This window comes from Notolepis coatsorum (assembly GCF_963971535.1).
Source record: "Notolepis coatsorum genome assembly, chromosome: 9".
Taxonomy (NCBI): Eukaryota; Metazoa; Chordata; class Actinopteri; order Aulopiformes; family Paralepididae; genus Notolepis; species Notolepis coatsorum.
The window spans coordinates 79,499,570-79,516,028 of record NC_140173.1 but is presented as its reverse complement, the minus strand read 5'-3'; the positions used below and the strand labels follow the sequence as shown (position 1 = coordinate 79,516,028).

Here is a 16,459-nt window from a genome sequence, read left to right as displayed (position 1 = left end):
AACAGTATTTGTTAAAAAAAAAATATATATATATATTTATAAAAAATGTATATAATATCGTTTTTTTTTTTTTTTATGTATGCACTGGTATCGGATAAATATCGGTATCGGCCGATACCCAAAGCTTAGGTATCGGAATCGGATCGGAAAGGAAAAAATGGTATCGGAACATCTCTAGTTGCAATGTTTTTAAGTCTGTGAGAGTACACTGATCACAGATCACATCATAGATTAAATTAATTGATATATACTGTCCAATATTTACATTTTAATACCTATTGCATGGCCATACTGGCAAAAAGCTATGAAGGTAAAGAAGAAAAAAGAAAAAAGAAGAAATAAGCCCCACGAATTACAAACAAATAATACTTCCCCATAAAGTTACAAAAGTAAAGATTTGAAGACGTATGATCGTAACACGCTAGCAGAATCTCTCTTTACCTCAGCTTGGTTGCTACTGTAGGTGCAGTTGCTAGCTGGGTGTTTTCCGACACATATAAACATGATACTGAGAAGCTATCGCAACAGAGAAGTAACTTCCTTATCCAATAAATGTTTAAGACCTATTGTATGATCAGTAGATGTTGCTATTTCCTTAGCTCTTAATCCTGTGTATGAACACTTAGATAAGAAAAATTCCTATGTTAGAATGCTTTTTATCGATTATAGCTCTGCTTTTAATACGCTTATTCCATCTAATCTGATCCACAAACTTCAGTGTCTGGGTCTATGCGACGCTATCTGTGAATGGATTCTTAGCTTTTTAATTCTGAGACCTCAAAGAGTCAGGATTGGAAACAATATGTCTGATGAACTTGTTTTAAGTACTGGTTCTCTCCACAAGGCTGCATTCTCAGCCCTTTACTGTTCTCTATCTGCACTCATGACTGTACTGCTTCCTATGATAACAATCTGATAGTAAAGTATGCTGATGATACCACGGTCATTGGGCGTATAAACTCAAATGACGAGTCATTTTACAGATCAGAGGTGCAGAACCTAGTTAGGTGGAGTGAGACCAATAACCTCACCCTGAATGCTTCCAAAACGAAGGAGCTAGTCATCGATTTTAGACGTAGCAAGGTATCCCATCTCCAGATTACCATAAATGGCTCAGAGGTGGAGATGGTGAGCAGTTTAAAATTTCTTGGGGTCACTATTTCAAGTGACCTGAGCTGGCACTCCAATACCAGAACCATTGTTAAAAAGTCCCAGCAACGTCTTTTCTTTCTCAGGAAACTGAAAGAGTTCACAAATAACAGGGTGATTCTACACAACTTCTATCGCTGTGTGATCGAGAGCGTTCTTACTTCCTCCTGTACTATATGGTTTGGTAACATCACAGACCAGGAGAATAAATCTCTGAACAGAATTGTGCGTCTCGCCTGCAAGACAATCGGGTTTAGCCTGCCAGCTCTAGAAGAGATCTATGGTGCCAGGCTGCTTTCCCGTGCCTCTGGCATTATCAACGACCCCTCTGGTCACCCAGCCACAGGGCCTCTTGTCCCCCTCCCCTCGGGCAGACGTTACCGCTCTATCACATGCTCTACCTCTCGGTTTACTAAGAGCTTCTTCCCCAGTGCTGTGCGCAGTTTTGTATTTTATCCTATTTTGTTTCGGTGTGTTTATTAGTGTTATTAGTCAGGTTTGTGGAAGTGCTGTTTTTGTGTGTCTGTGCATCATGCACTTTGATTATATGCACGTTTACTGTAATTTGTGCCTCTATGCACTATGCACTTAACTATATGCACTTTTAGGGGATGTTGATATCAATTTTAGCATTTGTCCTTTTATACTGTCTGTGTTTTTACATATTTTAATCTGCTCCTGTATTGGATTAGTTGTAGACACACAGTTTTGCTCTGTACCTGTATTCCAATGTGGATTCGTCCATACATGGCAAATAAAATCTTTGACTTTGACTTTTGACTTTTTGAAGACTTTGTAAGGCCTACAATTCCTATTATTAAATGTAACGTTTGAACTCATTCTGCGCCTACCACGTAATATTACGTGTTTGCTCGCCAACCGTTGAGAGCCAAACACGTAATATTACGTTTTTAGATAGTTTTTTCTTTTTTTCGATTTTAATATGCTATACACTCTCACGGACCTCGGTGTTATCATTGGAACTCATTCTGAGACCTGGAGAGTGCAATTCCAGCCGAATCCCGCTAGGTGGCAGTATCGCCTACCATTTTAAACCTTATTTCACTATTATTCTTATTATGTTACATTTTATATGATCCGGGCAGAGAACAACTTGCAGCTTTTCTCGAGCAACTTGGCACACTTGATGCATATTTTGTGCCATTTCATGTCAGGGACCCGATGGACATCAATACTGGAAATCGTGATCAGACAATTGAAATATTCATTTTGGAATAACTCCTAGCAAAGGTAAGGACTATATGACATCAATCCTACTTTGATCCTACAATGATTTCACATCGATCGCAACGATCAACGTATGTAGTATTCAAAACGTATGCCGTTGCAGAGCATCACAAAACGACCCCCCCCCCCTTTATCTTTATTACGGATCCCCATCCAGGGGCGTAGCTGGGGGGGGGGTAGCTTAGGATGATTCCAAGGGCCCAGCACTGGGGGGCCCCCCAAAAAAAAAATTTTTTTTTTTTTTTACTAGACATCACTCAGGTGTATTATTGATGCTCTCATTGATACTATGTTTGTTTCTGAAGTGTGTGTGTGTGTGTGTGTGTGTGTGTGTGTGTGTGTGTGTGTGTGTGTGTGTGTGTGTGTGTGTGTGTGTGTGTGTGTGTGTGTGTGTGAGATATATATAGAGAGAGGGGGGGCTTTGGTAGACTATTGCATTGGTCCATTCATTGAAGATGAACGCAATGCGACATCCTTTACTAGGCTCACCCACCAACAGTGCAGGTGCTGAACTGCTGATCCGAATGTATAGGTAAAAACCATATTATGCGTTTTCATCAATAAAAAAATTGCCAATTTTGTGGGGTCCACACACAACAAAAACAGTACATAACATTATAGTAGCATACATTTAAAAATATATTCCAATATTCCTACATATAAAAATATTTCCAAATAGCATTACAGTACACAAACAGAGTATCAGATCACAGAAAATACAATAAAAGGGATTAAACTCTCAGACAGTCATATCTTTACAGTGTAAACTACAGTATCTGTGTTTTTCTTTAATGTAAACTAATTTATTTTTCTCTCAATGGTCTTTTCAAATTATTTTTTAAAACTTATCTTACTGGTTATCTGAGTAAGATGTACTGGCAGTTTATTCCAATATGACATGGCTCTACACAGTTTTCTTTGCTGCATTGGTTTTTGGTAGTAGCAGTGTGAACGTTTCCCTACAGGCATGCCTAGTATTATACTTATGTCGATCATGTGTACATGTTAGCTGTTATACAAACAGGTTCTCTTGAGATATATATATTCCTCATGAACAAGATCAGGCTGCAATCCAGTCTGTCTTCCACCTTCAACCACGACAGCTTGGTATGCATCCCCTCCACACTGTTTCTCATTGAGCAGCTCAGGGCCAGACGGGCCGCTCTGTTCTGAGTGAGCTGGATCTTATTGAGCTCTTGTCTTGAGGCATTAGACCAGATTCTATTATTTCCTCATGGCTTTTACAGTGAAACAGCCATATCACACTGGACATTAGTCAAGGTGAGAAAGAACTAATGACTAAATACCTACACCTTCTGATAATTGAAATACCTCTGCTCATTTTGGCAACCACATTGTTGGTGTGAGTTGACCATGAGAGTGTTCCATCAAGTGTGACACCCAACAGCTTTGCCTCTCTAACTTGCTCAATAGCTGTTCCGTCTAAAGATATACTTAGCTTCACGTCTTTTCTTATAGCATGCTTGGATCCCAATATTAGGCTCTTGGTTTTTGAGATGTTTAACTTCAGCCTGTTTTCAGACACCCAAGTGGACACTAAGTTCAAATCTCTCTGAAGGACTTCATTAACACTTTGAGCGCCACTCACGGCTAATCTCGGGTTTACGATTGTGACGTTGAAAGCCACGTCACAGCTTTTCTCAGAATTTTTTTTAATTTTTTTTATCACCCGAGCCTACCGTTGGAGATCCAGGGGCCGCCGGCGATCAGATGTGAAAAAAGCGCCCCCTATTGTCTCCCAGATGGTAAATCACCCTTTTGGAATGGACTCAATGAAAATAGATGGGGGAAAAAAAATATTCCAGTCCACATTTTCCAGTCCACTGATGCAGCCGGAGTTACCAGAGTTCATTCTGGAGCCTCTGAGCCGCGGCGAGCATGGGTTATACTGTACACACGTTGGATCAATATACTTATCGATTTTTTCGAATGGTGATCAGGAATTGGAATATACCATTTGGATACCATCTGATGTCAGGTAAGGAATCTATGTTATCAGTGTTAGGATAATCAGACTCGTTTTCATCGAGATATAAGCGTTTCCACTATATGTGATATGGCTGTTTCACTGTAAAAGCCATGAGGAAATAATAGCAGCGATTATCAGCGCACGGCACGAGCGTGCGTGCGCACACATATACTATCGACCATCTAGCGTTTATTTGAAAACGATTCATAAATAGACCGACAAATGATAACGTTCTGGAATATTCCAGTAAAAGGCGATTATCAGGGAATGTGTTGTTTTTTCTTCGAAAACCGAGTGGTTTTCAAAATGCTATAAAAAGGAAATGAAGTGATAAAAACACAATCTGCTTTGCCAATGTTGACTGGAAAATGATTCTTTGATAAGCGATGGGCAGATTAGACACATAGCATAATTTAAAACATGTAGCCCATGCTGCTACATATGACGTCTGAATTTCCCCAAGGGGATCAATAAAGGAATATCTTATCTTATCTTATCGTATGTGTATCAATATGGGGGACCTGGACATGAAAAGGGTTGAGAAACCACTGCCCTACACTGTTTAGCAGCCCTTCTGTTGCTACCTCCATAGTCTTGTTCAGGGCATTCTCTACATTGAAGAGTTGTTCAATGAATACAAAACACACTGTACATTACTTCAGTATATTTACACCGACATAACTGTATTACTGATTCAGTTCTAAAATACCCAGACTATTTATTTACTGCCTCGTCTAGGGCATTCTCTGTACTAAAGTGTGGTTCAATAAATACAGCATTAGAACCTACTATTGTGGTATACAGTACACCCAGGGTGTGATTTGCTGGGGGTGGGAGGGAGGGAGGGTTCGGCTGGTGGGGATTTCCTTACCTCATTTTTATCACCGGTAGGGATGTGATTCATCCCCCCTGCTGGTTCCTTGTTCATTCTTGCATTGAGTACGTGGATTTCTCAAAATCGCCAACAGCCTACACACATTTATTATTATCATCGATAGAATATACCGCCATTCTACTATTATTATTATTATTATGTTCTACTCTATTATTATTACTATTTCTATTATTATCTTTTTTCCTGCCTGTACCACCCATCCCCGATGCTTCTATAACACCTGAATTTCCCCAAGGGGATAAATAAAGAAACGCTTAACTTGACCAGCATCTCCCTGCTTGCTAGTGCCTCCTTTCTCCAAGAAGCCACTGCGAGCTGTGTTTTTGAGTAACTACAGCCCAGCACTTTCAGTTTCACAGGCATCTGCAGCTGAAGATGCGCTCTGACTGGTGCGTGAATGGACCAGAGAATTTTACCAAGATTCCAGTCCAGTGAATTTCTCCAAAATGAATTTCACTCTGATGTGTCAAGCGTTTTGTAAACATCCTCTTCATCAGAAGGCTCTAAGCAGCACGATCTAGCAAGAAATATAAATTCCTCAAAAGACATATATGGCACACCACACTCTCCATGGTGCTGAAACCTTTTGTCTGGGATTTGTGTTTTGGGAGCGCTCCCAGTAACACCATTGTAGGCTGATAGAAATGATGTCTTCATAGTAATTTACTATGAAGACATAATTACTACAATTTATGTTCTGTTCTGCAGTGTTTCTGCTGCTTAGCCAGTTGGTCTGTTTGACCTACTTAGCCTACTGTGCTTTTATGTGTTAATTAATCTAAATACTTATATTTAGATCAAATGTTTTATACATTATGTAAATCTTTATTCTTACATGTATTCATTTCTTACTATTGTTACTTTACTGTCCCGCAGAATCGTCATGCTGTCCTGCATTTGGTCACAACCCTACAAGATGAAAATGGAGCAGCAAAACCATTGCATAATATCTCGGGAATCGTCCGTTTGAAAGTAAACAGCCTGTTGAGAATATGTTCCTTTAATCTCTTTGCAAGCACTCGAGGGCAAATCCCTCGATTTCGAAAAATTTAAACAAACAACAAACTAAACAGAAAACGACTTCCTGTTGCATTGTTTGAGATGCATGGGTTTGGTATGGATATAACTAGGGCTGTCTTAAATACTTCGAAGCTTCGTTCGATGGCATGAAAAATAAAAAAAAAAAAGTAAAAAAAAAATTAAAAATGTGCCTCCAAAATCGTGCGCCTCCATTCCAATGAAACGAAAGTAAGCGGCGCCTTCCCGCCTCCATTCCAATGAGATGAAAGTAAGCGGCGCCTTCCCGCCTCCATTCCAATGAAACGAAAGTAAGCGGCGCCTTCCCGCCTCCATTCCAATGAAACGAAAGTAAGCGGCGCCTCGACTCCACCTCTCTACAACAAGCACGTGGAGATTATCTGTGTTGAAAACAACAAGGACATGTGCAGCAGACATGTCGACGAAGAAGTCATCAGACGTGTGGTTACACTTTAAAATATGCAAAGACAATGCCCAAAAAGCCGAGTGCCAGATATGCCAGAAGAAAATGGCATACAACAACTTCGTCAAATCACCTAAAAAACTTAAGTATCGTTGTACACGACGGCGACGCCACACAAAACATTAATAAGGCTATGCCTATGCTGCTATGACTAATGTGTTACCAAGTTGGCTAATTTAATTGTAATCATCTGCTTTTGTAGGTGCATTGTCTGATATAATTATAAATTATAAATTAAATATAATATAATTGTTTGCTTGATAGACGAAGGTTGCAACATAATTATGTAATGTCATGTCGTTGGCTGTGAGAGCAGCCCCACTGCACCCAGGCAGCGCAGCCGAGTGAAACCTTGTTGGCTGCGTCACAGTCACGAAAAGGGGCTACTTAATTCATTAATCCAATCCACTTTATTTATAGAGCACATTTAAAAACAACAAAGTTTACCAAAGTGCGAATTAAAATCGAAGCTCGGCCCCGACACCCTTAACAAGCTCAGCTCGACACCCTTATATGGGCAGCATCCGATCCCCGGATTCCCACGCTGCCAGTGGGTTAATTGACACGGCTGAGAGGGATTCCCTCGTCAGCAAGATGGTACTTCAGCCCACGGATCCTGCTCTACCCTCGTCGGAGTGTTAACCTAACTTCCCAGGTACGACAACTAACCCTAGCCTTGCTACTCAAGCCTTGTTGAATTACCTTGTCCTAATCCTGTTCTCTCTGTGCCCCAGGACCACCGCTCTGGTACTCCGCTCACCTGGACGCCCCGTGCGGCACGCACACGGAACGCACCATTCCTCGTCTAATGAACATTCTTGTACCTGTCGCACATTCTTGACCTGTAAACCTGTCTGCTTGCGGGGTAACAATTAAAACCAACCTAAACCGCTCCATTCTCCATTCTTCAAGCACTTTGAACTGCAACCTCTGTATGAAAAGTGCTATACAAATAAATATATTATTATTATTATTATTATTATTATTATTATTATTATTATTATTATTATTATTATTATTATTATTATTATTATTATTATTATTATTATTATTATTATTATTCTCTCTCCTCCTGTGTTCTGCAATTGGGCTCCGCCAACCCCTATCCTAACACAGTGCAGTAGTGCTTCTAGAAAATCCAAACACCATTTCACAGAGTTCCTGCCTCCACCGTCTGGTCTAGGGCTTTTCTCTCTGTATTGATGTGTGTTGCTCCTGGAAAAATCAGTGAGATGTCCTTGTAGTGGTTTAGAGCCAGCCGTGGTCTCCTCCTGATCACTTCCCCCTAGACACCACAAACAACCCCTCCTGTCTATATCTCCCAGACTCAGACGTAGGGATGCCCCCCGGACCCCGGTTCTAAACGGGAACCGGTACTGAATTAGAAAAAACCGGAGTATTAATAAGCTCCGACGTTATCGGTACTGCTATCGATACTCGAGAAAGTATTATTATTATGAGGGTTTTTTTCCAGGAATTTAAACGTTGCAAACTATCTCTCCTCTCTCTGTCTCTGCACGAGAAGCGAGCCGCAGCAAGCCATTACACACACTTGTCGCAAGCCGCTCACACTCACACATACACGGGTAGGGACTGGAGGTGCCTGTCCGTGGCTAGCTACGTTAGCTACGGAGCTAATAGTCAGTTTCAGTGTTGCTGGATGGTACACTCTAACGTTAACGTTATGCCGAGTTCATACTACACTACACGTATGAACTCGACATAGCGCTAACGTTACTCCGTTTCCATGAAGTGTTTAATTAGCAGCAATCTGTTGTTGAAAATTTAACGTTAACGTGGCTAGCTACGTTAGCTACGGAGCTAATAGAGTGTACCATCCAGCAACAACGTTAACGTTATGCCGACTCGCCGAGTTCATACTACACTACACGTATGAACTCGACATAGCGTTAACGTTACTCCGTTTCCATGAAGTGTTTAATTAGCAACAATCTGTTCCGTTGTTGAAAATTTAACGTTAAGGTAGGTATCCGATGCACTTCCGGCGTGGACAGGAAAACGTCGTGAAATCGTTGTAGTCATTTTGTAGTCTTATTAACTAAAAGATTTTAACAAAATAAAAAGCAGCAGCACTATTGCATAACTGAGTCATGTTTGCTATGTATTTCTTTCTTTAGGGGAGTAAGACATTTGTTTCACAGTTTTAGCATGATGTTTTATAGATGGCCAGGTTAAACACAGGTTTTTGTTTTTTAAGAGGGGGGGGGTTGATTTGATTGAAGTTTATTTCAAATATGCAACACATAAGCCGTTCAAATAATAATTTATATATTTTTTTTTAAATTTAAATATATTTAAATAATAATCTAAAAGAACCGATAAGAGTATCGATAAAGTACCGAACCGTTAAGCAGTATCGATAAGAGTAGTAGTATCGATAAAATCCTAACGATACCCATCCCTACTCAGACGACCGCGAGGATGAGGGCTCCAGAAAAGCAGACCCATGCCAGACAAACACCTCCAGACCTGGCCTGGTCCCAGACCAGATGCCCTAATTTTCTCCCCCCAAAAAGCGCAATGGAGAATGGGAGACGTCTGAGCTTTTTTGGAGGAGCTCAGTGTGGTTCCTGCAGAGAAGGTGCCCCCAATCCAAAAGTAGATTATTCTCAGCAATTGAACCAACCAGCAAATCAGGAGCGAAGTGTGTGTGGTTTTAAAGTCCCTCTCTCTCTCTCTCTCTCTTTGCAACTCTGCAGCAGTAAAACAGAAATGCATCTATTCGCTCTACAAACGCTCATATCGGCATGGGTTTTCTTTTTAAGGACATCTGAGGACCGAGATTCAGACAGGACGGATGAAAGAGCAAAAATAGATCGCTCTGACAATAAAACTCTCTGCACGGTTGTTATGCATGCAGTCAGCAGCCCACATCTGATCACAACCAAGCAATTATCCAGACAGGAGATGGTCCTTTTTAACTGCGACTAAGCAGCAAGCCCCTCTATTAACACACCTGTATCACCTCCTCTATCACATGCCCCCCAGGCCCCCTTCTCTACACCAAACCACCCCTGTCCTCTCTCTCTCTCTCTCTCTCTCTCTCTCTCTCTCTCTCTCTCTCTCTCTCTCTCTCTCTCTCTCTCTCTCTCTCTCTCTCTCCGTTTCTGAGTTTCTCCCCTGTCACTCCTTCTTTTCTTCCAATGGCTCTTTTGCCGCCTCTTCGTGTTTATCCCACGGCCTCCCTCTCCCTCTCTCTCTCCTCCTGCAATCTGGCTCGCGGCGGCGGTGTTGTGTCCTCCCTCCTTGTCGGCGCATTTCCTGAGACAGGTGTCAGCTACAATCCCTGCTACTGTTCTCCGCAGAGAGCCTGGTGCCTCTCCTCGTCAGTGGCGTTGAAACGATTACACCAGATACGTAGGTCCCAAGGTCAACAGAGCTGTCAGGCTCGGGCTCCAACCTCCTGAGCTCCCGGCTCCCCCGCGGAAGATAAGGAAACAGGCAGAGGTGTTAATAGAGGGCTCCTGCTGCTCCACACACTGTCGGCGGAATTACTGACACTTGCACGCTATAGTTAATTTTTCCTCTCTCTTACTTATGCTAATGTTCTTTTGTGCACTCGCCAAGTTGTTTTCCATGGGTTTAATTTGAAATGCGCTGCATTACTGTGAGGAACGACTCTAATACATGTTTAACAGATACAATAAAAAGGAACATTTATACCAGAAACAGAAAAGCACTAAACGTACCCCAATGTGGTTTCCTCTAATCAGACATTAGATAAGATAAGATAAGATAAGAAAATATATTCTTTATTGATTCCCTTGGATAAATTCGGGTGTCATAGCAGCATGGGGGGGGGGGGGGGGGTACAGGTACGGGCATGGTAATAGTAGAAGACTATAGTAAAATTATAGTAAAGGTCAAAATAAGCAGTGTAAACATGCAAACATTTTATTAACTCTGAATATAAGAATGTGAGCAAGTAAGCAGTGCAATCAAAGGTGCAGATGTGGGTATCTATGCCCTATCAGTTATACTGTATCTTACAATAAATATGGGCAATAAACAATTAACTCAGAGAAGCTTGGGCGGTCAGGTGGCGTAGCGGAGATTGCGTTTGTCACCAACGCCGGAGATGCTGGATTCGCGTGTTCGAATCCAGCTCCCGGCGTTGTCACCAGCTTGGCTGGCCGTTCACACTAATACAATTGGCAGTATTAGAGGGTGGGAAAGCTGGCGGGTGGGTCCTGGGCGTTGTGGACAGCGACCCCTACAGTTCGGTCGGGGCGCCTGCTCAGCGAGGGTAGGATCTGGAGAGAGGTAGTGCGGCCTCCCACACGTTACACTCTCCCAGTGAGAATCTGCGCTGCCAGGCTGGCTGCCGGCTGGCTGCACATGCGTCGGAGGAAAGCATGTGACAGTCTCCGGTCTCTCGGACCAACAGTAGGGGAAAGTGCGCAAACAACAAGGAAGGGTGGGATGGGAGAAAAATCGGAAAAAGGAGGGGAAAAAAGATAATAAAAAAAGATTTAAAAATTTAAAATAAAATAAAATAAAAACTCAGAGAAGCTTGACACTAGGGGTGGGGGAAAAAATCGTTACGTAGTAGTATCGCGATACTTTGCGTGGCGATACTGTATCGATACAGGGACGCCAAGTATCGATGTTTAATTATTCATAAATAAAAATAATTATTATAATTTTTTTTTGTATAAGGAAGTTGCATTGTTCATTTCAATACCTGTAATAGTGCAGTAGTCCACACACACACATGTGCATTCAGTTAAGTTGGAATATGACTGTAATACAAACAGTTCAGTTTGTCAGGTACATGCAACACAGATTACAGTGTTTACATCTGTCTGCTTGAGAAAATACCATGTTCTGCAATAAAAATTATTGGAGTGAGATGAACAGACTGAACTTTATTTTATTAGATAAAACATGTTGACAAAGTTTTACTTTGCAGTTGAAAAAAGGTAATAAATAAAATTTGAGCAAAGAAATATAAAAAAATTGCGCAATACTCAGCGTATCGCGATATATTTAGTATCTGTCTACTATCGTATCGTGACACAAGTATCGCGATAGTATCGTATCGTGAGGTCTCTGGCGATTCCCACCCCTACTTGACACAGTGGAAATTCCCACCTACTTGAATTGTCATTGAGGAAGTGTAAGTCTTACAAGGAGCACATTGTCTCCGGCGGCTGAGGTGAGGAGAAGGGGAGAATAAGGAGACCGCGGGGAGACATTTGGAAAGTTTGCTCGGCCGTCCGCGCAGGGGAGATCGGCATGTGTATACTTCCCTCTGACATATCTGTTTATTTTCACAGCACGTCTAAACAAAAGAGGGGGGGCACTTCAGTCTGACAAAAGGTCACGTTTCCTAACGCAGGAACACCGCTTCCTGGCCCGGTCTGACCGGGGATTATATATACGGTTTTCACCTCGACAACGTAAATATTCTAAATTGACCCACGTTTATTTCCTGTTTGCAGTGTTCTGCCAACATCAATAACTTCACGGGAAAATAAACTTGGGTCCGAGGCGTTAAACTAGCAGCACAGTTCCACTGACATCATCCTCACCTAAGGAACAGAAATTATTACAGAATTATTTTGTAACCTACTGGTTTTTAAGAATGAACCATAAAAGCTCATGTAGGCTATTGCAGTTGTGAAGTCAATCCAAATCACTTGGATTTTGAATGTACATCACGTGAAAGTACTCAACTTTTTGTCTTTTTCTCCCAATTTTTTGTCATTCTGTTTTGTAATTCTGTTGTAGTTTGTTGCTCTACCCTACTGCCGGTCTGGGGAGGCTGTAGACAACCACAGGTCTCCTCCGATACATGCAGAGTCACCAGCCGCTTCTTTTCACCTGACGGCAGAGAGTTTCACTGGGAGAGCAGAGCGCGTAACGTGCGCAGAGGTCCACGCGCTATCTCCCCCAGATCCCCTCCCCGCTGAACAAGCACCCTGACCGGCCAGTAGGACTCGCTAATGCAACGACCGGAACTAATACCCATGATCGGCTTCCCTCACCTGCGAATTGCTGATTGTGTTCATGGAACGTCTGCACCGAGTACCACTGCCGGGAATTGAACCCGGGTCTCTGCAGTGGAAGGAACAAGATGTCTTTACACTATGAATGTATACAGCACTCTAAAAAACCCTCTTCAGGTAATTCGGTTTGAAGTCATTGTTAATGTGAAATCCTAAAATGGACGTACCTGTAGGTTTTTAATCTCAAAGATTCATTATTGATCTAAATGCATAAAAGCCTATGGAGCAACCTGGATTACCTCAAGTGAAGTAAGGGGAAATGTAATAAAATAAAATAGCTGAACTAACAGAAATTTTAATAAGCTAGAATTGTCATTCAATGGTGGAAGCCTCACTGTTTCAAGTGCAAAATGTATTTAGCTTAAATATGTCCAGACTACCATTATAAACTAATTTGCCTGAATCAGGTCTAATTGACTATGGAGAACACTCCGAAAGAAAAACTCTGATATTACTCTCAGGCTACAAAGTGCTAACGGGTTTAAACTGTGTTTAAAACTAAAGAACGCATTTTAATGACATACCATTTAAAACTAAACAAATTACCTTGCACACACAGAGGCAAACAGTGCTCCGAATGCATTTCAATATGCATAGTGCTATCATTAATCATCTAAATTCATATTTCAAAATGAGCGGTTGGAACTTGTCAGCGGGCCTTACATTTAGTATTTGCTCTTACAGTCAGAAGGCAGACCTCAAGTTTCCAAGAATAAAACAGTCTATTAATCTAGCAGTCATTTTCAGCACCTGCAGAGGGGAGGGTGGAAAGTGAACAACCCCCATCTAATAGTTTGAAGCGCTGTTACAGCACAGATGAATAATAAGAAATCGTTCTCAAAGTGCTTGCCTGAGCCCAGGATCTGAGTTTGAATAGCTTTGAATACAATGCAAATAGAGCTGACAGCGCCTCGGACCGCAGGAGATCTGTCACAGATGGCACGGCAGGCTGTATTACTATAATAATAGATCCAGGTAATTCACTAACCTACAACACACTTTAAAGAAGATGCACCATAGTGGACAGACACACAATATGTAATTTAATGATGGAAACAATCCCATGTATTTACAGTGTATAGCCACATTTTTCAGAATTATAGAGTAGGAACAGGTTGGACCTGCAGGCTGTTTGGCAGTTGGATTTGGCTCAAAGACCAGTGATGAATTGTGTCAATCTGTGAGCTATTGTAGGGGTTCATCAACCCCTTCTATTCAAACAACTCTGTCTGTGTGTGTGTGTGTGTGTGTGTGTGTGTGTGTGTGTGTGTGTGTGTGTGTGTGTGTGTGTGTGTGTGTGTGTGTGTGTGTGTGTGTGTGTGTGTGTGTGTGTGTGTGTGTGTGTGTGTGTAATGTAATGTAATGTAATGTACTTACAGGGAGACTGTTTTGTTGGGTAAAAAGCTGGGCTGTAGAGTGTCCATTAATTCCACATCATCACACACCACCTTGACGCGGACGGGTTGCCTGCTGGGCTCCTTGGACCTCTCGGAGGAGCAGTGACAGCTGTCAACGATGATGTCCGGGCAGTTTCTGTTGTTGCTCAGGCAGCATCTCCACAGACCGACAACAACGCACAGTAAGCTCAGTAGTTTCATGGTGAGCTGAACTTTTAAATAAAAAAAAAAGCAGTTCTTTCAAGTGACGTCTTCCCAGTTCGTATAACAAGTGGAGACCATTTCACATAACCTACCTTTTTTATTCACATAAAGAGCGTAATATATACAATAGAGCCCCGCACGGCCAACGGTATACAGTTTCCAGCCTATAACTTGCTGTATTCCAACCAATTAAATTGAACTCAACTTTGCGACTGTCCTCGGCAGAAAACGAAACAACGTATCTCTATCATCCTCTGTCATTGTTTATTAATAATCCACCAACGTGTCATCCGCGCCTCTGTGCAACAACTCGTATTATACAACTTTGTCCCAAGTTTCACTTTCGCCCGTGCGCTTTTTCCAAAGTCAAAGTCTGGCAGCAACCGGCTCCGTTTCTTTCCCCAGGCGGTGAGCTGAGCTGTATATATCTGGCCGGTTTAAAAAGTCGGTCACCTCACCGTGTTCCAACGAAAACACACAGTCCGTCTCCCATCTGGGGCAACAGTAGTGTTGCTCCGTGTTGTCAACAGGTTGCCTGTTCTCATCACCCGCGTCTCGCGCCCTTGGACTTGGACTTGTTGCGAAGTGGCCCAGCAGCGCCGCGTGGGAGCAGAGACAGTCCCTCCCCGCCAAGTCTAGGTACAGTACTGTAGTAGGCTAGGCTGTATGCTGCTGGGGGGGTTTCTTCTCCAAACCATTCCTCAGCCTCGACTACAAACATGTACTTTATTGGATGACAATATTCTTCTTGTTTGTTTTATTTTGTTCATTGACATTTTCACCAACTGTCACAGCTTGCATGCAGTTTCAATATACCCAGACCCATGGTGGTCATATTACCATATATGCTGCTTAGACTAGAATCACATTGACTTGCATTCTATGTTTTTTTTTATTAATAGTATTGAAATAGTAATATACATAATTGTGACCTGTCTGTCTGTCCTTAGGCATTAGCCCATATAGACAAGAAGCAAAAATAAAAGAGCAAAATTTTGGACAGAGGTAAAGTTTGGAGATTATAAATGATTGTAACTCGACAAATAAATAAGCATTCCAAAATCTGTTCGTATCCAAAAGATGAACAAAGCTTTGTCTTGGTGTTAAAAAGAAAAGTAGGCTATATGCATGGGGGGGGGGGGGGGGGGGGGGGGGGGGTAAAAGCATGACTAATCAAATATGCAATCTGGGCCATGAACAGATCACTATTATGACAATAGTATCACGTTGTACACTATTGTGTCTGAGAGTAAACAGACTATTGAAGATAAGCCAACGATGCTGTTTCTGTTTTCGACTCATATTATGTCCTTGACTGTGCAGTCGTTCCAGTTCAATTATGCACAGGACCGTCAACTACTTGTGTAACCCACACAGGTACTTCACAGTGTGACTCTGTGCCTCACGGTATTAAAACGTCCACCCTTTAAAAAAATATATATATAATCGGAGGGGTGGAGGGTTTGAACAGTGTAACACAATGTGTGTTGTGTTATCAATCACTCCTTGTGTCAGTGGATCATGTGTAAAGAGAGAGAGAGAGAGCACTGCCCTGGGGAGACAGAAGCTGAGACAGCTGGCTAGCTGGGCTCCCCAGAGCCGGGGCGAGGTGCTTCCCTTGTGTGTGCACTGTGCTCCACGCCAAATTCCTCTCTCATTATCCACATTGTCTCCGACGCAGACGGGGAGCACAAAGGATGATTTCAAGCCTCTCCCCCTGACCCTGTGAGCAGCCCAGCCCATGTCCCCCTATTCTTCTCCCTGACAGGCAAACATGGGCTCCCGGTCTCCCTACAGGAGGAGGCTTCGCCGGGCAGGACAGAGCCCTCCCTCCCTCCGCTTGTCTGGCCATATGGAGGCTTTATTTGTTCCATATTCTACTCCTGTTGCCGCCACCGCCCCCCTTGGAATGTCAGTCACGCTTGTTTACACAGATGTATATTTACCTTGTTGCCGTAAGTGGAGAGAAGGATCTTCCCCGCCAGCTGACCCCATGGGAAGCCAATAGGGAAGTCAGCCCTGCGTGGCTGACATCATCATTTG

General features: G+C 42.4%; 1 protein-coding gene across 1 annotated transcript in view; it reads right to left on the bottom strand.

The window, feature by feature from the left end:
• Positions 1-14,658, bottom strand: part of adgra1b (adhesion G protein-coupled receptor A1b) — a gene marked incomplete at its 3' end in the record, with an annotated part of 723,468 nt that extends 708,810 nt beyond the window's left edge. The window contains 1 exon segment of the mRNA XM_084321924.1: positions 14,193-14,658. Within this exon segment, the coding sequence (XP_084178050.1) occupies positions 14,193-14,413 (221 nt within the window). The 5' untranslated portion in view covers positions 14,414-14,658.
• Positions 14,659-16,459: the final 1,801 nt, after the last annotated feature.